Here is a 26,346-nt window from a genome sequence, read left to right on the forward strand (position 1 = left end):
TTATTTTATGTAATTGGTGTTAAGTCACAAGAATGGATTCTGATGGACTCACTTGACGCTAATGGAAAAATACAAATTAATAGAATTTGTTTCAAGCTCAAAATGTTCACCCTTTAATGCCTTCTTTGGATGGGGTACTTGACAAGTAGGGAGCAGGGAAAAAAAGCATCAGCTCTGAGGCCAGATGCCTGGGTTTGTGTTGGATGAGACTTTGACAAGTGACTTAACCTTTTAGTGCCTCTATAAAATGAGGAGAATAATCGTCCCTATCTCATAAGGTTGTTGTATGGATTAAAAGAGACAATACTTAGAATAGTGCCTGACAACATTGAAAAATGTTAGCTTTATGGGAGTTCCCTGGTGGCCTAGTGGTTAGGATTCCGGACTTTCACTGCTGTGGCCAGGGTTCCAACCCTGGTAAGGGAACTGAGATTCCACAAGCCACGTGGCATCCCCACCCCCCAAAAAAGTTAGCTTTTATCATTATGTACTGGATTCACAGGCCCACAGATATAGTACACTCATTCACGAAATATTTTTTAAAAGCGTGTTACGCTCAAGGCATTTCTGTGAATACAAAAAAAGGTACAAGATACTCCTACCAAAAAAAAAAAAAGGTAAAAGATACCCCTACCAAAAAAAAAAAAAGGTAAAAGATACCCCTACCAAAAAAAAAAAAGCTATTACGGGGAAGTCACCATTCTCTGCTTGGAACGAGAAGCAGGTAATTGCCATTTTCTGGGCAGGGGATGAATACGTGTGTGGTAAGAGCATGAGTACTTTGGAGGCCTGAGTATCCACTGTAACTATGGCCTTGGGTACATTTTACCTCTCTAAGCCTTGGCACTCTGATCTCAAACGTGAGGAGTCAGACACAGTGGTCTCTAAGTTTCCTACTCATTTTAGATTATCTTTATGAAATAACCTCAGAGACCAAAAAAGACATGGCCCTTAGCCATTAATGTTTAAAATTTGAAGCAGACACGGCACAAACAGATCTGACAAAGGAAGAATGTATTCCAAACAGAAAGGGAAATGGGATTCATGCTGTTGCCTTTACCATTATTGATTGATATAGAATTTCTCATGACACCAAGTACATTAGACATGTTTTAGAAAAAGAAAAGGAAGTAGGAAAAATGGAAAATAAAGTCGATGAGTTTCAAGAAACCAGATGAGTGATTTAGTGCTAAAGGGGAACAAATTACCTTAGGTCATATATAGCCATTGTCTGGTCATTGTTGAAAGAGGTGATGTGAATAAGAAAACAGGTACCATTTATTGGCTGTTCTCTATGTACTAAGTACCCTACGAAGTACTTTAAAGAAGTTAACTCATTCTACCTTCACGATACCCTATGATGAAGACACTATCATTCCTATTTGAAGATGAGGACATTCATTTATCGAGAGATTAAATCACCTGTCCAAGGTCAGCACTCTATTACGTGACAGAGCTGGGATTGGACTCAATCTAGACACCCATATATAAAGGGAGTTACTGCCTTTGAACATGAATTGACGTAAAAGAATGTAATGGAGACTCAGTTGAGGATGATTTTGAAATGAAATGCTATCCTTTGAAAAGCTAGACTAATTCTAGGTTGCAATATGGAACCAGGTTAAAAAGATGACCTTTAAAGTCTAAGTCTATGGCTGAATCTGGTTTTAAATTTTAAAATTTTCACAATCTATGACGTGTAGATTTCCTTGACATATATTCCATTAAATACCTGGAAGTATGACAAGTTTTTTTAAGTTCTAAAGAGATTTTTAAAAAAGAAAGAAAGAAAATGAATCCAAGTCACTTCCGGGATATAGAAATAAAAGAATAGTCTGAGAAGCAAAGCAAACTATAGACATCTTTGGAGCAAAAAAGCTACCTTCTTATAAGGTTTGAAATGGGTGGAAAAAATTGCCATTCAAAACCGGAACACTAAGCCTTTTCAATGAAGCTCTGCGGCAGTTTCGGGGGGTAAGGGTGGGGACTAGGTATTAATTATGCTTTTGGCACCTCTCCGTTCTACCAGCCAAATATGTTGTGGAGCAGAAGAAATCACTTCTATAAGCATCAATGACAATCAAAGGCTAAAAAATGTAATGCATAAGATTAAATTGGTAAATCTACATGGCATTTCTAACATATACTTATTTCTCAACAGAGAAAAATCTCTTTTTAAAAAGGGGGGGGAGACTTTTAAGGGACACTCTGTGTTAGCTTCAAATCACCAAACCCAATTTCAATTTAGCCCTTCAAATCTGAAGAAGCTACCTTTATTCCTGAATTTGGAGAATATAGATGGTACCATTCTGTGTTAATCTGAACCTGTGATTGCTCTCAGCACACTACTATTACAGAATAGTCATATTTTTGTTACGGCATAAGAGGCAAATATGGAAACAGCTTTGGGTGGTTAAAAAAAATAAAGATGGAAAGAACATCTCAGTGGGAACAAAATCCCCATGAAAGTTGAAACAGATTCCTTTTCTTACTAAGGAGCCTCAAAAATAATCAGCATGTTGACACTTTTATTAGGTAAGTTTCATCTTAAGGCTATTTTATGAACATTAACTACTAATCCCCCCATCACCTCTGCGGGGAAGAGAAGTAGTTCCTTTTTTCTTATTAGGGAAATCCTGGAGCTCAGTGGGAAAATGGGGTGGAAACAGAGACTTCCTCTTGTCTCCTGTCTGGAGTTTCCAGTCTCTAGCCCACTACATCAGCTGTCTGAGACCATATTCGATTTTTAAAGTTGTAAACCAAAATAAATATAGAATATTGTAATATATTTATAGAAAATGATAATTCAAATCACAGCAATAAATAGCCTGAGAAATATACATTCCCTAGGTGCCAAGTTACCAAAAACCTATAAACAGGGACAGAAAATTCTAAAGGGTGACTAGATGTAGGAGAGAAAATCTTCCTTACATTCTATTAAGAAAAGATGGGGGAAAAGAGAGAGAGAAGAGGAAAAGACAATGGAGATGGAAAAAGACAGAGAGGATCTCTTAAAAAAAAATGGAGGGTTATTTTGAATCAGAAAATATTCATACGTTGGAGTATGTTAACATTTAACTGAAGTGAAATCAAATTGAATGAATGTTTCTTAAATGGAATCATAATTGTAATTTTACATTGACAAAATAGAGGTAACTTACACAGACCAGAAGAATGTCCCAGCTTTCACCCCTTGCTTGGTGGCTGTAATCCATAGCTAATGAGGAAAATATAAGAGGCTTAGAACATATTCTGGGTTTGGGTCAAAGAAGAAAAAGGTTTTAAAATATATTAGCTCAGATATGTTATACTTTACCATACCCCACCATAAATTTCCCAATATTTGCAACCTTTTTTTTTTCACATCTGGAAGTCAGAATTATTCTTTCCATAAATGTTATTCAATACATTCTCTGCAAAAGCTTTCAAGCTCTGCTATGATTATAGTGGCTCTTTTTAAAAAAACTTTTATTTCATCTCAAGAGTCTCTTCTGTACCTGTCTTTTCTGATCATTGTTTTGAACATTTCACTTACATGGCAGAATTCTGCTCATCAAAGGACCCCGAGTGACCATATGTTTCCTTGACTGTTGAAAGCCTACAGAGGAAAACCCCAATTTGGCACACAGATGCCAGGATCTCGGAACCTAGCTTTGTCTTGTTTTGTTTTAAATGAGGTGAATGAAATGGGGAAAAGGGGCTATTTTTTATTCTGGTTTTCCCCTTGTACCTTTTACTTAGCCTTTTTGTAAGTGGAATTTTAGGAATAAATTCCTGGGATAAGTTAGGTGAACCAAGCATGTCATTAAGGCTTTTAAAATATTCTTTCCAGGGACTTCCCTGGCTGTCCAGTGGTTAAGACTTTGCGTTTCCACTGCAAGGGGCATGGGCTCGATCCCTGGTTGGGGAACTAAGATCCCCCATGCCCCGTGGCCAATATATGTATATTCTTTCCAGCTCATGCTGTTGGGAGGTAGAAGATACGGCAGTTAAGAACCTGAGCCCAGCGACCAGCTAGCTGCATTTTCAGCCTTGCCTCTGTCACTTACCAAGCCATGTGATCCTTCAGCTAGTTATTTAAGGTCTCTACATTCCTTTAAAATATAGATAATATTACCTAGCGCATAGGATTATTCTGAGCTTTAATGAGTTAATACATGTAAAGTCCTTAAAAGCAGTGTTTTAGCATTTGGTAAACACTAGATCAATTTTCATCTTAATTATTATGCATTAATGGAAATAAATATCATCCAGTTATTTTCAGGACACTAAAAACAACTTAGAATGGCCAGTGTCCCATTGAATAGAAGTCCGTGAGAAGAAACCCCTTAGCTTTAGGAGGCAAACAGGAAAAAGAAGTGTAGCTTGGTTTTTTACAAAACAAAAATGGTCTACGAGTTGCAACCAACCTCCTTTCTGGTTTCTTTGTCTCCAGAATTTGATAGTGCTTTACTTACTCCAGTTAAAATCTTTGTTTTTTGAGGAAAGGGGCAATTTGGAGGTGTGGGGCATTCAGGAGCTTGGCCATGGCCTCAGAAAGGTCTGGAACGCCTGGCCTGGGAGAATTCTGCAAGGATTCCCAGGCCCCTGGGGAGGACTGGAAACCCCCAGCTCCAAAATCACAGCTGCTGCAGCTGGCAAGTGAGGGATGGGGCAGGAGAGCATACAGCACCTTCCCAGATTCCTGGAGGTCTGAGCTGCCAGTGGATGTCATTAGCATGGGAAAGGTGGAGTCCTTGTCCCATTAGGATGGACCAGAGAGATCAGGACCTCAGATTGCTCTAAGCATCCTACCAGGGTTTGGTCCAAAGTATCCTTCTGCTTTACAGATAAACTCTGGCATTTCTGGGTATCCTCAAGCCAAGGAGGACTCAAATGGGTCCTGGAGTTTCATACAGTCTTGTGTCAGCGCCTCCTTTAGCAAGAAGGTGAACTCAAACCGAGCCCTGGATACCCTGCAGGTGCCTCAAAGCCACCTCAGATCTCAGAGAGATCAGTTTCTTATATTAAGTGATCTATTTGCATACTTATTTTAGTTTCAGAGACACAACCTTGGTGCATGCATAGCCAAACAACTTCCTAGAAACTGTGGTGCCTTGACATTTCCAAGCAAGTTGTATTAGGCAATATTTGGCAGATATGAAATGTAAAATCAATCTGGGGTTTTCTAATGGAAAAATTTTTAATACAATTTTGTCAAATGATGACCCTACATTTTCAAAAGTTATATTGTGGAATACATGCTGATGTTGGCATTATCAGAGCAACAGGAAGCCCTATAAGTAACTTTTAGCTTACTAACCCTCAGGGGGAATGATCACCAAAGGAGTCTTTGCAATGGTATAAGGAAAGAGCACTAGGGGATACGACAGATGTGAGGGTGCTAAAATTATCCCAGTGGCAAAATCAGAATCATTGTTTTTTTGTACTTGTCTGTACTTCCCCAAAATTTTGTAGTGACAATTAACATCTTGGTAATCAGAAAAAAAGAAAAATTAACCAGTTGTAAAAAGCAATGTGAACTATGAAGACAAACTAAAGGTAAAATTTTTTTATTTATTTCTTCCAAAAAAGATGCAAAAAATTTCTCCCTGCTTCTTGGTACAAGTCGTGTTGGCCGCATTTTCTAAAAGAAAATTGGGAGCATGGTCAGAAAAGTGCAAAGAATGAACAAATAAGAGAGAATACTTGGAATTAGAAAAAACATTTTAAAATCTCAAAGGAAAGGACCCTAGCAGTAATGAAACTGGTCGGTCAAAGGTTTGGCAAATGGTATGAAACTGAAGCATGAAGAAAGATTCTTAAGTTAAATCAGATCATGAGCAGTTATAAAAGTTCCTTTGCAAGTTATATATTATATTTCAGAACTCTAAAGTTAAATCTACTAATTACAGAGAAAAAAAATGCAGTAAAATATTGGTCCAAAGGAAGATAAATGAAAAGGAGCATCTTGGTCTATAAAGTGGAGGAGGCGCAGGGGAGGGAGAATCATAAAACAGAAATCATAAAACTAGTTTCTTGTTAATTCAGAGAAATAGGAATTATAATTTCCCATTTCCCATTCTGAATTTGAATGTAATCTGTATTTCCTCAGCGATGGGCCAAACAACACAGCTAAAAAATAATTAGCTAAGAAGACACTGAGTCTGGCCTTCCCACCTTTAATCCCAGTATTTTGTCCATTGCTTTCCTTTATCTAGAGGCAGAGTTTTCAACATTTGTGTCCTAGATGCTACATTTTGAAAAGGGGACAAATGGAAATAATATTGTACCTTCTTGATATGTTATCAGGAATAAAAAAAAAAGAAAAGAAAACTCCCACTGGGACCAGGAACATTTAAATGCGAAATCCAACACTTTCTCAAATTCAGGAGAATATGCAGCTGTGGGAGAAGGGGAGATGTTTTAAAAAGGAAAACATGCAAAAGAACATTTTTGAAAACCATGAACTACTATTGTAGTCTTCCTAGCAGTTCTCTGCAGGGAAATTATTCCTTTGCATTGTAAAGCACAGAGGTAGAAGAAATAGAATTCTGGGACACCAGAGGAATGCGCGGGGCCCTAGTATCAGCAGGAGTAAATCAATCACTGAGATTCAAGAGTAGGAACACACTAAAGATGTGAGGGTTCGGGGATGCAGCAGAATAGATCGTGAACCAGTGTGGCTCTTTCCAGGTGATTAGGGCCAGAAGAAAGTGAGTGATGAAATCCAGGAGGAAGTCCAGGCAAACACGCCTCAGATGGAGCTGTAGAACAGTTCAATCCAAAACATAATAAATGGACACCTAAATGTGTTAGGCTGTGGGTTAGGTCCTGAGAATAAAGAGATAAATAAATCAAGTCTCTACCCTCATGGGGCCCATAGACGAAAGCAGATTATGTGAATAATTTCAAATGACATGGTCACAATTATGATAGAAATAACAAGAAAACCCAAAAGTGGGTCCCTGAGCTTAGCGAGGGCTGAGGGAGCTTAGTGAAATCTACTTAGAAAAGCTTGCTTACAGTGAAATTTGAAAGAGAAGTGAGCCTGGCAGCAAAGGGACCAGGAGAGTAGAGTCTATCCTAAGTACACTATGATACAGTAAAATGAGAAAGAAATATAGATTTATCGCAGTATATGGAAAAGAAACACAATAAAGAAAAGGTAAAATTTTCCTGGAAAAAAAAAAAAAAGAAAGTCACCTGTTAGACAAAGTGGTAAGCAAAGACTAACATTTTCCATCAGGCCAATCCCTTTGGCCTGGAAGTTCACTCCTGCTCTAATGTCATTCTTTTTCTCTTTGCTATCTCTTTCTTGAACCTGCCATCTTTCTTGTGTTCTTACACTACAGTAATTCACAGGGATGGTCTCAGGACCAACTCACTGCATCACCAATGCTGGCCGAAAACCACCATAGGCCCAGCAACTTGAGAAGTAATAGGAATGCAACAAACTAGTAAATAAAACAAAAAAGAAGCAGACTCACAGATATAAAGAACAAACTAGTGGTTACCAGTGAGGAGAGGGAAGGGGAAGGGGGCAATATAAAGGTAGGGGAAAGAAGGGGGGTTATTATGGGATTATCTGATATCATGTGTGTGAAACTTTTGAAAATTGTAAAGCACTATAGAGTTTAAAGAATCTTTCATTCAATTAAAAATTTTTTTTAATTTTTAAAAAGAATCCTCCTTCCTCCAGAAACTATGGCTCCAGAGGACTTGCACCATGGTAGGGTGCTGGACTCATCTCTCAAATCGCCACACGTAGTAGGCCCTGTGGAGTCTCATTCGCTCTCCACCTCTCTGAGTCCAGCTTTGAACGGAACAGGTAATTTCCTCACTGAGTTATCTTAGTATTAGAAATTGCAGGATTAGAATGGAGAGGTTTTTCAAAGAAACAAACACACTTATGGCACTCTGTTAAGAGTATGGAACATACTTTTGTAATGAGAAAAAAGTAAATAGCTTCAAAACAACAACATGAAAAGGAATCCCATTATACTATGTAGGAGAAATGTAGGGTTGCACAGTGAATTCTGAAGATTAACAAATTAAAAGCAGACTCAACTTTGCTAAAGTGGCTATATCAGGATTTTAAAAATAAAATTAAATTATAGAAATTATTTTTGGAAGTTGAATGGTGCAATTCAAATTGAATGGACACTACAAATGCCTCGTGTCATATATAAGATTTCAAACTAGAATAAGAATGGTTCTTTTTCACCATTTAATAGGACTCATATATTATTTAGCCAAATGTCTTTCATGGTTTAATCACTCAGTAAAAAATAAGTTGTTTGACTTAATTACCTGTTTAAGACTTTTATAAATATTTTCTCTACTCCAATTATTTTTTCACTGTGAATTATACAAGCCTCTTATGCTTAAGGAGTATTTATTAAGGCTCATCTTTTCTTATAGCACTTTTATAATTTCTTATACTCATACTGTAGTTTCTTATAGTTCCTGTCCATATATTATTCCTATGTGCCAAGTTTCTATAAAACATGTTTTTAAATGATATCTACTGTGCTCCTTGGATTTCTTATGGTGGCATCTCGTTCAAGAAGATAGACAGAAACACAAATCAGTTTCAGTGCAAATCTCCGTCAGCACTAGGGAATTACTAAACTTAGTGAAATGTGTCGACTTAGAGAGTTAGTGAGGAAACAGGCAAACAGGGTTAAAACAGACTTCACTTCATTGAGCAGGTTCACAGCTTTCCGTCTGCTCTGTTTCTGCAGGAGTTAGTGAATATGTGGACTCATCTTCTGAGTCATGCCAACCCAGAGGAAGCCTAAAACCACACCCAGTGGAAGTTGATCCAATTTGATAAAATTACTATTTATATCCTTTGTGGTTCTTCAAGCAAGTTTGCTTCCATGACAAAATTAATATAAAACACCAACTAGCAACAGCTCTTGACAGAACTCAAATTTCAATTATTTTATTTATACCTAAAATCTTCCTCTATCATAAACTTTGTTTGGGAAATCCACATTGTAAACAAATTTCACTTTGCTTACAATGTAAGACATCACAGACTTCTGGGAGTCTAGCCTGAATAAAGATGGCAGAATCAGAACCTCTGACAGAAAGAAACACTTCGACAGATATACAAGTCTTCCAACTTTTTTTTAAATGAAAAGCCCATATTTAACCATGCATACTGATTATGCAGTATGAATTTTTTTGTCATAGATGACCTTTTCTCAAAGAGCAATACCATTTTTTTCATACTTTATATTCTCTATTTAGCTCATAGACTGAAGCAAACATTTCCAGGTAGGAGATCATTTGGAGATGGTAGGTACATGGATATGTGCAGACTGCCCACTCTTCATGCCATGGCAGATTGCACAAAAGCCTCCCAGCCCCTCTTCCCACTGGTGTTCCAGGGAGCCGTGGCCCCCAGTCAGAGTAGACATGAGATGGAACCATTGGCCATCCTTCTTCTACGTGTTTCTGATTGACTGTGTGTACTGGGATGTGTTCCTACGGGCATTCGGATCCTTCTACCCAGGGTCACGTGCACTTAGTTCAATTCTGCACATTAAACAGCTGTGGATTTATGTTGCTGCTTTGCTCACCTCTGACCGTACACATACACACAGTCACAGGAAAAATATTGTGCAGAAAGCCACCTATATCCCTTTTTACTTTCTGCCCAGCCATTTGATCTGAAGTAAATAGGATGATTTCTTTCAAAGTATCAATCTGCTGGTCCAGAACCAAGGTAGATTCCACTTATACGTAACTTCCAAGATTTTCTTAAAAATGGATTAAACAGAAGAATTCATAAATTTACTGTGGGTTTCATTGAGATTTTTTTTTTCCCAGCAAGTTTCCCTGTTCCTGATCATATGGCGCTTGGGCTAAATTTTTGTGGCAGTCATGTCATTCACTTCTTTTTCATTGTGTCCACAAATCTAGTAAATCAATAAGATCTGAGTATTCCTTCTTCAAAATATTTCTGAAAGTTACCCCTATGTCACCATTTCTACCACTGTCACCCTAATGGAGATCCTTATCATCGCACACTTTTATAATAATAACCTCACATACACATACACACATGTATAAACATAGACACATAAACATATGTATATACAGTATATATACATTGCATACACACATATGTTAACACATACGTATATATATACATAATACACATGCACATACATATTATATGCACATATAGATACACATACATTATGTACACACATACACACATATATATATACAATATCAAAAGACAGAAACATTGCCAAGTATGAGGAAATTAAATGCATCTTTTCAACAGGTAACAAATTTGGGGGTGGGTGAAATGTTTCAAGGCACAGACACACAAAAAAATGCAAAACTCACCGGTTGACCTCCCCACCACCTATGATTAAATTTCTCTCGCCCTCGAAGATGGAAAGTGGCATCAAATACAGGATCATACATTGAATTGCCAACAATTCCATGTGATTCTGGATATAGCCCCTTTGTGGAAAAGCAAATTTATTGTCAAAATAATCCACACATAATAGTTCTATCATAAATTTTCTTATCATAGAAGGTTTTATAACAATATTTAATTTCCAATTTTATATAAGACATATATAACCTCTATACGTGTCTGTCTTAGCAAACAGGAATATTATCTATGGACTAATTATAAGCCATCTGTGAAACTTGACATGATTATAAGAAATTTAATATTGGGATGTTTTTTAAGTGTTGCATTTAATAAGATGACAATAATTTTTATTACAATAAATTACCCCTTAGAATGAAATTTACTTATGTACCTCCAAAGTTTCTAAATACACTATTCCTTTTTCCTAGGTTCTATTTCTACTCCAAACCAAAAATAAATAAATAAATTATATTTTTTAAAGAAGAAAGCAAGGTAGAATTGGGAGTATCTGAAAATTTAAACACAGCAGCTCTGAAGTCAACATTTTTTATTTGAAAATTCAGAAAATAAAGAATAGCTCCTGTGGTATTTGAGAGGTTGAATGTATATATGCAGACAGAACTGCAGCTGAAAAAAAAAAAAAGGTTTTAAAATTGCAATGAAGTTCAGTCATCCACAAAGTTGTAAAAGGCATTTACTATAAACAACTGATACAGGTAAGATGAAAAAGAGAAAGATTTTCTTTGAACACTAAGGAACATGTTTTTTAAATCTCTCTAAGTCATTTCAGGATGAAATCAGCGCTTTGAATCTACACCACTTGAAAAAATACTTACAGTGGCCAAAGTGTATAAGTTAGGGAAAGTTTTTGTCGGGTACACGGGCCTCATGTAGGGAGAGTGAGTGCCACAAGACCCTAGAAACAGAATTCAGGTATTAGAGCAAGAGAACAACCAGGAATCACCTCATGTACGCAAATCCATTCTATAAATGAGCAAAGACATGTGCTACCTTCACTTTTGAACTTCAAATGGTAAAGTCATGTGTCCATACATCTCAAAACCGACAGCTAAGTGGCTACTGGGCAGATCATGGATTACAGATAAGAAGACAGTATGAAAATGACTTACTTAGTTTTTCAATGTTAGGCATGACCTTGCTGCCTTTCTTCATGTACGATGCACGGAAACCATCCACAGAGAAGATGATTAATGGAGGGCGAACAAACCTTAAACAGTAACACATTAAGCTTTAGAAAAATTATTGTCACAGCTTTGCTTTATGCCTAGTCATTCTCAATAATTGGAACCAAGGGTTTCCAAGATGAAACTTCAAGTGAGGATATCTGTACAAGCCTGGGCTTCTAGCCACATAACATTTGTGGCAACTTAAGTGCAGAGTTAAATGACCAGGGAACGGACTGGACTCCAGATTTCCCCTAATGTACTTTCTCCACTGCTGCCTCTTGCACTGCAAACAAGGTTTTTCACAATGTAAAAAGCTGCTATATTTGCCTGGAATATTGATTCTCCCGTTTGCTACCTGAAAAACTCCTATTCATTCTTTAAAATTCAGCTTAAGATTTCCTCTTTCATAGTATTAGGTGTCATGCTTCTAAATCCTTTTAAGATATTAATTAATACCTCTTTTATCATTCGTATATACATTATACTATATTATATTGCTATATTAACATGTTTACCTTCCTCACTCGTTTCAAAGCACAGTTTGTGTCTTATTCATCTTTTTATTTTGTGGACCCATAGTAGGGCTTCAACAAATATTTATCACATACAAGAAAAAAGGAAGGAAGGAAGGGAGGGAGGGAGGGAGGGAGGGAGGAAGGGAGGGAGATGAAATTAATAGCAGTAGTACTCCTGTCACTAGAACTAAATACTTATACAAAAATTATTTTAAGTTTAATTACAAAATAATTTCAAAAATAATTAAAACTGTTGAAGATCTAAAAATCAATCAATAAAGGATTAGACTATCCACCTAACTAGGGCAGGACTGATGAAATAGGCCTTTTGTTATATTCTAAAGATACAGTTGTTTGATCAGACTTGAGAACGCTAAACTATGTGCAAAACTGTTTCTAATAGTTGGAAGATAATTCAGCAAGCACGGGCTTGAATTTACTTGAAGCTACATTTCTTATGAGGCATTTTAAAAACTATTTATTTATTTATTTGGCTGCGCTGGGTCCTAGCTGCGGCACGCGGGATCTTCATTGCGGCATGCGGGATCTTTTTAGTTGCGGCATGCAGAATCTTTAGTTGCAGCATGCGGGATCTAGTTCCCTGACCAGGGATCGAACCCAGGCCCCCTGCATTGGGAGCATAGAATCTTAACCACTGGACCACCAGGGAAGTCCCAAATGAGGCATATTTTAAACGACTCATTTAAAATAGAGTCACATATAAAGAACTTAGAACAATACTATATGAGTTCATTATTATCATAACTATTATAATTTAACGCTTCTACCACATAGACTGCTTTCACCTCCAAAATAACTGAACACATTTTAAACATTCAGAAACTATTGCCATCCCATTCTAAAAGTCCAAAGAAGTTCAAGTAGCTCATGAAAGTTAAAAAGGAGACAAAAATAAAAATATTTAAATTCTTAGATTTTGTGTCCCAGGCTGTGCTGCCTGAAACAAAAAGACACTCGATCAAATACATTCATGAAAACACATTTGTAGAACATTTTATTTTCTGCCAGGCATTTTAAGGGTCCATGAATTTGCAACAGTTTCCTGGAAGGCGTAATAAGTGTCTTATGCTGGTCCCACTTGAGCTGTGGGGTGTCACTCAAGTTTGGCTGTAGCCCAGCAAAGCAGGGCTGTAGTGGTTTGTCAAGTTTCTGTAGCATCTGGTAGGAGTTACCATCGTGGATAATATTTTCGAGACATTCTGTAGTCCTCCCCTCAGCCACCCCACCACCACTACCGTCACCAAAAAAAACAAAAAGCAAAAGCAGCACTTCAGGAAAAAGCACAGGAAAACAAACCAAATCACTGCCAGAAATGTTTCTTTTCTTCTTCAGCATTATTTATATATACTTCGTAAAATCTTCAGCTAAGGTGAGATACAGAGGATATTCAGTCTCTGATATGTGCAGGTGATAGGAGAAAAAAAATTTTTTTAATTCCCTACTTCAAGATGTACATTCCAGCATTCGACTGGTAAATTACTCAGAAGTACTCATAAGTTTGCCTATATAAGAGGATTTCAGTTTTACATTGTTTTTAACCATTTACCCATCCATAGCCTGTGATATTTTATCAATAAATATTTAAAACTGTATAATATTCATAAAATGCACTCACCCTGCAGGACATTCTGGGGCCTTTATTTCCTCACAGTCATCATCTACCCAATGTGACTCTCCTGTAAGGAAAAATGGGTAGACTTTTTGATGAATCTAATTATAAATATCATCCAGAGCCTTGAAGTGTCTAATTGCAGGACCTGTGTCCCGTTTGATACTCACTGTTTATGGGACGCCATCTAAAAAGAACTTCTGAAATAAAGCCTAGTGTCTGTTTTGGCTTACTAAACTACACCCATACATGATGGGAAAGTCTAGATTTAATAACCCCAAGTGGTGTTTATTTGAGCCTTCCGAGTCTAAATGGTTTGTAGATAAAAACACCAGTGGCGTCAGTGAACAAAATTCCATGTTTGTTTCCCTCCAGAAATAAACTGTTTGGTCATAGACAGAACATTTTTTCCTAGGCCACCAAACATCTCATAGCCGTAGAAAACATGGCACAACTTCCCTTTAGTTGGGGAAAAAGATTTAGGCTACTCAGAGATGATAGATGGAATACTGCAATAGAGAGGTTATTTGCCAATGGATCCGTGTACAGCCCTTGCACTTAGGAATAAAAACCAATGCTATCTTTCACTTTTATCTTCCACTAAGATCTGGAAGCATAAAGCTATGTCTTTCTTGAGTTACTCCCACCAAGAACAGAGAACAGAAAAGAGCTTAGATACAAAATGAAGCTTACTTTGCAGAAAATGAAAATTATCAAAAAGCATTTGCTTTAAGTTCTCCTAAAACAAAAAAAAGCATATGTCTTGGACATAAGTAACATTTGTGACCAAGACTTTGGAGAAATTGCTCCCATGTAAAGAGCACTGGAGATCTCCCTGGTCAATAAGAATCTAACTATTGACAATTGTTTAAGTACCATGCTCCTTAAAATAGGGAAGCTTTACCACACGTGTAATAACCCAGGCGTACACAAGGGCCCTACAAAAGTACTGCAACTAGAATTTTAAACCAGCAAAAGCCAGCATTTCATGATTCAACGACCAGTGATACTTAGGACTTTATTTTCTCTTCTAATAGCCTTTGTGGCTTATTGGTACATTTACTAGGGAAATAAAAGGGAAAAGGAAATAAATTCTCAACGAGTTTTATGCTTTATCAACAGTTCCAATAATCATCTGGGGCAGGAAAAATTTTCAAACTCAGCATTCAAGCAGTATGTCTTGCCATAAATAAACACTATGCATATTTCAGAACTGATTTGCTTTTCCCTCAAAATATTTGAACAGAAACTCTATTTAAATGTTCCATGTCACAGCTAGGAAGAGGACTTAATTTAGACACTAAAAAATGACTTGCAAACTTTACACAAAGATCCTTGGATCCTTCCATTAACTTTAGAAGTGGGTGCCATGGTGACTTAAAAATCCTTAAAGACAGAAACTGCATATTTTTATATGTTTGGCAGTCCATTGAGTAGTATTTATTATTGGAATAAAACCATCATATTTGACACTCAGCCACACAAAGTCAGCACACATGCATGTATGGCTTTGGGGTATAGTAGGAGCCATTGGTGTCCCAACCCCTTTAGCAGCTAGTACCCCCATCCCCATGCTGCTGCTGGTGCTCTGCCTTACAGCTTACAGCCAGTGAGTACAAAAGCCATGCCCCTTGCCTCAAAGGTAAGGACTCTGGGATTTACTTTCCAGAGCCCGCAGTAGAGCAGACCAAGGTGAGACCTCCCCTGAGGCCACATCCTTGCTTGCTTTCCCCTCTCCCACATCCCCTGCTCCCTTATATGGTTTTCTTGCAGGGCACTCTTCCAATAAATTCCGTACACAGAATTCCTGTCTCAGGCTCTGCTTCTAGGAAACCTGACCTAGGACCAAGGCAGGAACTCTTTTAGAAATCTCCTCATTATTCCGGCTGTATCTAATTATGGAACTTGGGGTTATTTCCTTGTTATTTCAGATCAGTGAAATGCAGAGAAGCAAAACTAAGAAAGAAGCATGAGAAATTAGGAAGGACAACTCATTCCTGCCTCCCAAGCCCATATCCAAGGTGATATATCTGCAATATCCAAGGTCTCTTCAAACATCTCCAGTTTTTATTCCTTTAAAGATCAAGCCAACCCAAGGAAACATGTACCTTTGCAAACCACTTGGTAATTAGTACAGCAGTCTCCCCTGGCCAAGCAGTCCTCTGAGCAGTGACAAGCATTGTCTTCATTTCTTACTTCTCCGCATCTGTCCTTAGTACACTCCCAGCCGCCAGCTGAAATCGGCACAACAGAACACTCACTGCTTCACACAAACCAAATAAAAGAGGCCACAATTGCTTACAACGTTTGCCAAGAAAAAGAGCTAAAATCCCACATCATTTAATCTGCTTGTGAAATTAGAGTTGGCCTGAGGCCTAGATGATATTTGGAGGACTTACAGATAGGATGGAGTTTTAATTTTTCAAATCAGAGTACAAAGCCAAATGCCACTGGGCTCCTTTGGAAAAATGAAACCCTTAACCATTTGCCAACTGTCCTAAATGACCCAGTACAATGTATAGTGCATAAGGTTTGTGATAGAGATACCTACCATTGTAGGCATAGTTGCTATAGCTGGACTCTTATTTTCCCAAGTAGCTTTATTTAAACTTTAATCAGCTTGATTTAAATACAAATGATAGTGCAACAAGGACCTACTGTACAGCACAGGGAACTCTGCTCAAATTATGTGACAACCTAAATGGGAAAAGAATTTGAAAAAGAATAGATACATGCATATGTATAGTTGAATCACTTTGCTGTACACCTGAAACTAACACAACATTGTAAATCAACTACACTCTAATACAAAATTAAAAGGTTAAAAAAAAATAATAGTGCAACTAAATGGCCTCTACCTGCTATAAGATGCACTTGGGGGTTAAAGTCCTAAACAGATATGACGAGTATAAAGGTATACTAAAAACGTTCACAGCTCTAAGCATTGACCAAACTGTGGCCCTACCCACAATCAGAGGTCAGAGCCCTTTTTTCAAGGAGGTCAATCGCTAGGTTACAGATTTCTATCTGAGCATACTTGATTGGGAGCTCACACTCAACTCTACCAAGAAAATATCTTCGGAAAAGTAATATTTTTATTTTAAAGAGTGTGCTGTACTTTTTGTGTGACTTTTCACCTGCTAGACTGTAAGCCCCATGGAAGGAAAAATCACATCTCTCCTTTCACCGCTATATCCCCAGTACCTGAGTCTATCTACCTGGCACACGCCAGGTAGTCCATGAACATTTATTCAATCTAATTGAGAATTACCATGAAAATAAAATATGACTCTTTAAATTTGGGGTTGCTGTATTGAGAAAATTCAGAGTTAATTCATTTATTCAATAAATACATCTACTATATTTTCCGTGTTCTAGGTGCTGGGGAGGTAGTGAAGAACAAGGTCTTGTCTTCATGGAGCTTCCATTCCAATTGGGAAAGACAGACCATAAGCAAGTAAACTAGTCAATGAGATGATTTCAGCGTGTGCTAAGTGCTGTGAAGGAAATAACAGGATGGCGTGGATAGTGAGTGACAGGGGTGGGCCCGGTCTACTTGACATAGAATGGTCAAGAAATGCTTCTCTGAGCTAAAGGACACTTCAGGTCTTCACCTCTTAAAACATGTCATAAGTGGAAAGCAATGATTTTAGAAAGCAGTGCTGACTGACATCTATACACTAATATGTATAAAATAGATAACTAATAAGAACCTGCTGGGGCTTACCTGGTGCTGTAGTGGTTGAGAGTCCGCCTGCCGATGCAGGGGACACGGGTTCGTACCCCGGTCCGGGAAGATCCCACATGCCGCAGAGCGGCTGGGCCTGTGAGCCATGGCCGCTGAGCCTGCGCGTCCGGAGCCTGTGCTCCGCAACGGGAGAGGCCACAGCAGTGAGAGGCCCGTGTACCGCAAAAAAAAAAAAAAAAAAAAGAACCTGCTGTATACAAAGTAAATTAAATTTAATTTAAAAAAAGAAAAGAAAGCAGTGCTGCTCCTTAATAATATTCTACCTAGAGATACTACAGCTATGTGAATAAATGGATAAGGGGATAATAGCTGCCATACTAGAAAACAACACAACTACTGTCTAGTTTCCATTCTTTTAGAATTACCTTTGCATCCTGATTCCATTCTCTGATTTTTTTTTTAATATCCCCTATTTCCACTGCCTTCTCTTCCCAACCAGAATAAATGCTTGGAATTCTCTCGCCCAGGGTATGCTATTCCCAATGGTTAGCAATTTTCCAAGGTTACTTTGACTGATAGAGGTCATGCGAGTCCTTTTCCTCAATTCAGAGATAACTCTATCAAACAGTATTCCTCTCCTAGCTTATTCCTCCCTAGTTCCATAAGAAAATCCCTTTGCTCACAAAACAGCATCACTATTAACAAGCTAGGTTTATTGAGACATTACTAACTTTGGATAAGAATGAAATTTTTAAAAATTCAGTGAACTACAAGTAAGGTATGATTCAGTCAGCTGTATAATTTTCAAAGCAAATATGGGAATAAACACAAAAAACACTGAACTTTATTGGATAACAAGAAAGCTACCTATCAGAAAAATATTATTTAAAATGAGAACATGCTGAAAAGGGAGTGCTAAAAAGCTCTTGTGCCCTTTGAGAGAAATATCAACTTTGAGAAGTGTAATTCTGTAATATATATTTAAATTTTAAAAATGCATATATGCTTTGATCCCCAAATCCCATTCCTCAGAATTTATCTCAAGGAAAATAGGCAAAAATACGAATATGTATGAAAAATATTCATTGATACATTGTTCATAATAGCAAAAATTACCAGACCATAAATGCTGGTCAGTTACTCAATGAAGTAGGCTGCATCTGTCCAATAGAATACAATGTAGGCATTCAAAAGGGGGATGTGTACAAAGGTACACAAATACAGATACACCTCACACAGGCATAAATATACACATGTATAAATGTGTACACACATTCTAAACACACACCCAGTCTCAGAGTTTACATTGAAACATTGATTGTGCTTATCTCTAGAGAGTGCTGTGTCAACATAGTAGAATCTCAGAGATTTCTGTTTGCTCCTTCAACCTTTTGTTATTATTTTATATTTTATTCTTCCACATTTGGCCTTGTTCATTTCCACAGGGAAACGAACTACTTTAAAGTGTTATTATAACCCATATTTATTAAACTTGGGAAGAAAGGCATGAGCTACATTCAGAGAGAGCTAACCTAAAGGCAGGAGATCCATTAAACTTTGCAAGGAGCTCCAAGATCAGGAATCTGGAGGGCTGAGATGACGTGTCGGGGACAAGATACTCAAGGTAGAGAGGAAACACACAACATTAGTTAGTTCCTCAGTGCCAAGCAAATACAGACCGCTTGTTTGAAATAACACTTTAGAGCCAAAAACTCTCCTGGAACATCTGTTCCATCCATATATTCAGGTTACAAGCTTCTCAGCATTTAAGTTTACAAACCCACAACTAAGGAAGCTGGGAGAAGTTCCAAAGGAAAGTAACCCAAAAAATGGCCAAATGTTTGGAAAATGTATTATGCAAAAAAACAGCCTAATAAAATTCTTATTATCTGGGGCGGAAAACAAACAAATCAGAACTAGTAAGGGGGTTGACGTAGGTTTTCATGTAAATCAGCGGCTATTTCTTTAGTAAAGGAGAGTAATGTCTCTGTTTCTCATGATGTCATTAGAAAACTCAGACTAATGTTAATGATAATATAAGTCAGATTTTTGAAAGAATCATCTAACCATAAATGTCTGCAAACAGGTAATAATTTATCAAGAGAGCTGTAGAATCATTGTATCTAATGGTGTTAAGAGCAGGGTTGCTCATCACCTTTCCCAGAAAGTTTGAACGTGATGTTGCCCAGAGGCATGATGGATAGCCTACAAGGTATCTCAAAAGTCCCCTCTAAAGTGTTAGGCTTCGGAAACAGAGCAGGTAGAATGGCAGGAGTCTCCAAAGTGCTTCTTCTCAACTCATGTACATTCACTCAGAGGCCTGTATATTCTACTGACTCTTCCAATAGGGAAGAAATGTAAAGAAAGGTCAGGAACCTGTAGAGGAAGATCTGAGAGCTGCCTTGAGCACGCGACCCTGAGTAGAATTCCATAACAATTTTCTACTTGCACTGAGAACAGGGAATGACATCAAAGTAGTATAGTAGTAGACTATAAGATGAAATAAAACAAACGTTAGAAACTGGGCAGGCAAACGAAAAAATTAAAGTTGAAACAACAACAACAAAAAAACCCCAACACTTTAAGAATGTGCAGTTTCAGCCCAGGTATCCTCGCAGTGAATGAGGGAATTGACAGCAAGAGACAGAAATGATAAAGATGAAAAAAAAAAAAAAGCCGGCCACAAATACTTCCAAAACTAGCAAATAATGACTGCAGCTGCAAAGAACCATCGTTGGGTGGGCGTTATGTGGACACAACAGTCACATAGGGTGTGCTCATAATAAAACTGATAATCATTCAAGAAACAAAACTAAAACTCACGGTTTGGTTTGGCCAAAGCAGAATGGCAATGGCAGGGTGTACAACAGCAGGGGGTCTTAAGCCATCTAATCAAGGCTAGAGAAGACTCAAAAGTTACACACCTGTCTTCAGACAAAGCTCATCAAAGTCATGGCAGCAACTGCTGTAGCTCTTACACAGGTTGTCACACCGACAATCAGGGGGTCCAACCTCTTGAAGTTCAAAGCATCTGCCCTTGCAAGATCCAGAGGTGTTGGTCCAGGGGGAGTCTGATAACACTACAAGATACAAGAGACAAAGGCAATGGGATTAGGGAATGGGTTATGTTGCTATGGAGGGGTGACCCTGTGTAGCAATACAATGCGGTGATGCAGTCAGGCTCTGACTGAGCAGCCGGATCCATCACCTGCCGTCTGTGTACCTTCAGCAGGTTCCTTGTTCCAGTTTCTTCATCTGTAGAGTGGAGGATTAATAGAAGCAACTCGAGGTTACAATGAGAATTAAATGAAACAAACCATGCAAAACACTGAGCAGGGTGTCAGCCATGTAGAAAGTAACAAATGTTGGCTATTGGTTTTACTACTGTTTACAATGATCATTACCACAAACATGAGGGTTAGTTTCTCTGTGGATGCTGTGATGCCAACAGAGAACAGAACTTTGAAGAGTATACTTAGAAAGAAGAGTTCGTTCCCCTATTCAAATATCCATAGCTTTTGTAAGGAAAATTGAGCCTAAATGTTCTGAGAACAGTCTGAACAGATGGGATTGGAATAGAAGACTCTTAAGATCTCTTCCAGCCATAAAATCTACACCTATTACTAGGGTTACACAAACACACACTCTACAGTCTCGGCTTTTCAAACATAAATCCTCCTACATTATCTTCATATGATACGATTGTATATCTAGAAATCTCAAGAACCGACTAAAAATTTTAGGAAAAAATAATTCAATGAGATAAAAATTCCACAAATTTGTAAAATACAAGCAATATAAGTTCAAAAATTAAATGGAAGTTCCATTCATCATAGTACCTAAAAGGTAAAATATCTAGGTATAAATTTAATAGGATGTTTAGAACCTACATGAAGAACACAGTAAAACTCTACAAAAAAAGATATTTTAAAAGATTTAATTAAGTGGTAAAACATACCATCTTGGAGGTAAAAATATCAATATTACAAAAATGTCGGGAATTCCCTGGTGGTCCAGTGGTTAGGACTCTGTGCTTTCACTGCTGAGGACCCAGGTTCAATTTCTGGTCAGGGAACTAAGATCCCAGAAGCCATGGCACAGCCAAAAAAAACAAAAACAAAACAACAACAACAACAAAATGTCAGTTCTTCCTAAATAAACTTAAAGATTCAATGCAATCACAATAAAAATACAGAAAGGAATTCTTGAAACTTGAGAGGATATTAAATGCTTATCAAAAATAAATATATGAAAACAAAAAACACTGAAAAGAAAGTAAAATATATTCTGAAGTTAAATAATTAAAACAGATTGGTTACAGAAAATAAGTAGATCAGTGCTGGGCACGAGGATGAGAAATAGGACCAAATATAAGAGAAGTGATTTTATAATGAAAATAACATTTTAAATCAGAGAAAGAAAGAAGGATTAATCAAGAAGTGAAAAAAAGATTTATCAGTAAGTAGTGCTGGGCTGACTGGAAAAATTAATCTGGATCCTCATCCTAGCTTACAAAATAATTAATTTCTGATGAATGGAAAGTATAAGCAGTGTCATACCTGTTGCTAGGAATGAAAATTTTTATTAAAAATTTTATACAATTTGGAAGTATCTATCAACACTATTAAATGCATATGAATCTTTCACCCAGAAATTCCACTACTAGGAATTTATCTCTCACATATATTTGCAAAAGTTTGCCAAGATACACGTACAAGAAAGAATCACTATCTCCATAAATGGAATATTGCCCAGCCCTTATAAAGAACGAGTCAGATCTGCATAGGCTAATATGGAAAGATCTACAAAACTGATAAACACATTTTTTTAACCAGCAAAGTACAGAAAACTGTTATAGTAGTAAATAGTACATATAATCGATATATTTTGTGTTAAAAATAGAGCCAATAAGGATAAAGATAAATATAAAATAAAAACAGAGGCCAGAGCTCGAGATGAGACAGAGGGTGAGAACAGAGGCATTGAGACACGGTGCCAGTATGAATAACCATGTTATCTTCACTGTAAGAAACTCCTACAGGAATTACCTTTGGGGAAAATGAGAAAGAGAGAAGAAGGAGACTTCTTACTTTTCTGCAGTTTGAAACGTCTAACATTTTACAAATGTCCTTTTGGGTTTTTGCTTGCTTACTTCTCTCTCTCATGTAGATATGTATACATGCATGTGAACATATGTGTATAAAGTATATGTTATATAATATTGATATATAAATATCCTAACAAATGTTATTTAAAACATGATATTTGTAATTTTATTTCCTTATTTACATTTACAAATTTTTCATTTTTTTGTGATTAGTATTCATTACTTATAAAATCAAAACACCAGAGGCAGGGAGAGAACAGATGTTAAATGACATTTCTAGGTTCACCGAAGCCATTTATCTGAACATCCTGTTCATCCCTTAGTTCTTTGTCCTCTTTAAAGACAGAGTCACCCAATCCTCACCCGTATGGCATTAGATCAGTTCAACTAAAGCAAACAGATTCACTAGACCATGAGATGTGAAACGCTTTTGCATGGTTCATTCTGGGATCTTGAAATACATACAAAGCACACCAGTTCGGTTTAAGAAATAACGTCAGGTTTCCAATGCAATGCCTTACCTCTGGTTCCTAAACCACATTTTTCTATTGACTTTGGCCAACCAATCAACAGTGCATGCTGGACCCTAAGAAACTATGAGGGGAGGAGGGTTGAGAAGTGGAAAAAGGAAAAATAGAGAAATCCTATAGTAGAGATAAGAAAAAAGATAAAGATAAGAAAAATGCTTATAATTGAATTATTCCTTTTTTAAGGGTACTGCTTAGACAGAATCATTCCAACAGCCATCTAATAAATTCTGAGTAGTATTCATGCCTATGAGCTGCATACATAAATATGCTTGGCTACACTTATAGCTGAGATAATCAGAAGAGATCCAAAGGCACATTGTTTGTAGTTGTTTACTTGTCCTGGCTCCTCTTCTTCATAGCATCCCAGCCTGCATGTGAAATTTTCCTCCATTCATGCCCTTTGCTTTCCCCTCATCATAATCTCTTTCTTCTTTCTTTCTTTCCTTTCAAAATATCTGTACAAAATTTTAGCCATTTTAAACCTTTCTTCATCCATTCTATCAACGTGATTTTTACTCTTTTCTTACAAAGTTGGTTATTCTCTAAGTTTATCCCTTACTTTGTCTTTGAAAATAATTGAATTTCCCTCAATAGCTTGCCCCTGTCAATTATAATCTTCCTTGCCAACCCTTAAACTGAAGACAGTTTTGTTAAGAAAGATTTGCCCTTACACTCATAATGCAAAGATACATCTCATAAAAGTACTCAAGATTGGGTTACCAACAGCTTTCAGATGAGAGTGAATTCCTGGGCCTATGTGGATTAGGGATACATATGACAAAATTCATTCTTGGCTGACTTGGATTCAGCTGACAATGGCAGGAAGAGAAATAGGAAGATAAACAATTGAGCCGTATACTTCTTCAAGTCTGATGAGCCCAAGAACTGAACTGCCGCAACTTTTCTAAGAAAATAAAGGGATAGAGTAGAACAAAGTTCGCTTTGCCTTTCCAGGGTCTATTCCGTCCCTGCCATCTTCTATCATAACAAGTTCTAGCGCTGCTTCTTTCTGTAGTTCTGTAATTCTTCCCCATGTGCTGGCTTTTTCATTTCATGCTGAGGTCCCATGTCCTTCTCCCACACCAGGCTAAGCACAGATTTTAGGACTTCTCTTTTTATTATACCTGATTGAATGATCAAATATGGAAAGATTCTCTGACTTACTTTGCCTGAATTCTAAAATCTGTAAAGCCTTCCTTTTCCAGACCTAATAAGCTCAGAACTAACAAGAAAGATAATGACAAAATGAAACAAACAAACAAAAAACTTGAAAACGATCAAGTCAGAAATCTGTGCTAGGTGCAATGGGGGTTTGAAATTTTGTATGAGGCATTTGCCAATTTAATAACATACTTAAATGGTGTTATTTTACTTCAAAGAAACTAGTCTGTTCCAGAATTTAAAAAATAAATGTTACAGATCTACACAGATGGAAGTTTTTTAAAAATAGGGACTTTAAATTTTAAAATATGTGTGTAATGTACATGTATGATACGCATAAAACAATGTTATACATTTCTTTTTTTCACAGAAGCACAATTTCATGATTTAGGAAAAAAACACCAATATAAAACCTGATTTATTTCATTCAAATTCATAATTCTGAGAGAAACAAGTGAAATTATTTTTATTTCTTTAAGTAAAACCTTATTTCTAAACCATTCCATCTTACCGTATCGACACAGAGGTAGCATTGTGGAATTCTGGTGTCATTTATATACAGAAGAAATACTATTGATAATTTAATTAGACTATTGGAAAGAACCTAATTCATGACAAGAGTTGTGACCTAAACATTACTTCATCCTGGAGTCCCAATCATATTTCCCTTCTACTCTTTCTGCAAAATGGAAATTTTCAGATTTGGATGATGGCCAGTGAAGGAGGCCGTATTTAAGTTTGAAAACATTTAGCTCAGCATAAAGCTGGATGATTCTTCTAAGTTTTGTCTGCTCCTGCATTCAGAGTTTGTGATATGACACCCTCTCTGTTCCTCCCATCCTCCATGGTTCCCAGCCCTAGTATTTCCTGACAGTGAGAATAAAAGCTTGAAATGAAACAGACTGGTTATGTCGCCTCCTTTTCAAGGGCATTGAAACAGATCTGGTTCTCCTGTGTCTTCCTGCCCTCTCTGAAATATAAAATGCAAGGAAAGGAGGCAGACAACGTGAATGACACTCAAGATACCACCCAACTCCAGGATTTAATACTGTCTGATGCCTCTTCTGGAGTATATGATTCGTTCTTTCTGGTCATACCTTCCTGTACTGAAGTCATTTTTTCTTTTTGTTGTTTGTTTTTCTTTTTTTTTAATTTTTATTGGAGTATAGTTGCTTTACAATGTTGTGTTAGTTTCTGCCGTACAGCAAAGTGAACCAGCTATGTTATACATATATCCCCTTCTTTTTGTATTTCCTTCCCATTTAAGTCACCACAGAGCAGCGAGTAGAGTTCCCTGTGCTATACAGTAGGTTCTCATTAGTTATCTATTTTCTGTGTAGTAGTGTATATAGGTCAATCCCAATCTTCCCAGTTCATCCCACCCACCCTTTCCCCCCTTGGTGTCCATACATTTTGACCTTATCCCTTAGAAAGCAGCACTTACAAACAGGCCTACATGTCTGCATCTCTTCTTCCTAAATACCTCACTTTCTATAAATACTTATTACTTAGGCATCACTATTCTCTCCTCTTCACAGCTTCCGAACCAGATTTCATAGACAAGTTTTTTAATAAATAGGTCCACCTGGGAAGTTTTCAAACACCCGTACTTTCAATGTGTTTTTAAATACAACATCCTCATGTAGAAAGACCTCATAAACTACAAGAAGACAGATTTCTAGATGACTTGAATGAAATTTAAGACTTTAATTTCACTTATAAACCACTCAAATAGCATTTATGAGAGTAGTCAGTAGTGTAAGTCTGAATGATTTACAAATCTGTTACCAAACAATGAAACATCATTTTATATAGCAGGTATTGTCAACTTGATAGGGTAAAAATTTAGACACTGACCTTCAAACAAAAGTGGAGGTAAATTAAGTGTATCATCATATACTTAACACTTTATATTCTCATCAGTCTTAGCATGGCATTTTGTTCTAAAAAATCTTTTCGGATAAAGAGGCAACATTACCCCCATTTTCCTGGTTGGAAGAGAAGAGCTCTAGGCCTAACTTGAGTTAGCAAAGGCCTAGCTGCAATTTCAGATCATCTGACTATAACTACAATGCCATTTTCATTAACAAAGGATTTTTCAAATTATGTACATAAGTTCTGAATTTTAGATGTTCTTTTTA

General features: G+C 37.1%; 1 protein-coding gene across 1 annotated transcript in view; it reads right to left on the reverse strand.

The window, feature by feature from the left end:
* Nucleotides 1–26,346, reverse strand: part of ENPP2 (ectonucleotide pyrophosphatase/phosphodiesterase 2) — a 107,375-nt gene that overhangs the window by 45,360 nt on the left and 35,669 nt on the right. Inside the window, 7 exon segments of the mRNA XM_024741317.1 lie at nucleotides 3,162–3,217; nucleotides 10,351–10,470; nucleotides 11,224–11,303; nucleotides 11,518–11,615; nucleotides 13,726–13,786; nucleotides 15,828–15,953; nucleotides 20,332–20,487. Of these exon segments, the coding sequence (XP_024597085.1) occupies nucleotides 3,162–3,217; nucleotides 10,351–10,470; nucleotides 11,224–11,303; nucleotides 11,518–11,615; nucleotides 13,726–13,786; nucleotides 15,828–15,953; nucleotides 20,332–20,487 (697 nt within the window).

Source organism: Neophocaena asiaeorientalis, unplaced genomic scaffold (assembly GCF_003031525.2).
Source record: "Neophocaena asiaeorientalis asiaeorientalis breed wild unplaced genomic scaffold, Neophocaena_asiaeorientalis_V1.1 scaffold177, whole genome shotgun sequence".
NCBI classification, from domain to species: Eukaryota; Metazoa; Chordata; class Mammalia; order Artiodactyla; family Phocoenidae; genus Neophocaena; species Neophocaena asiaeorientalis.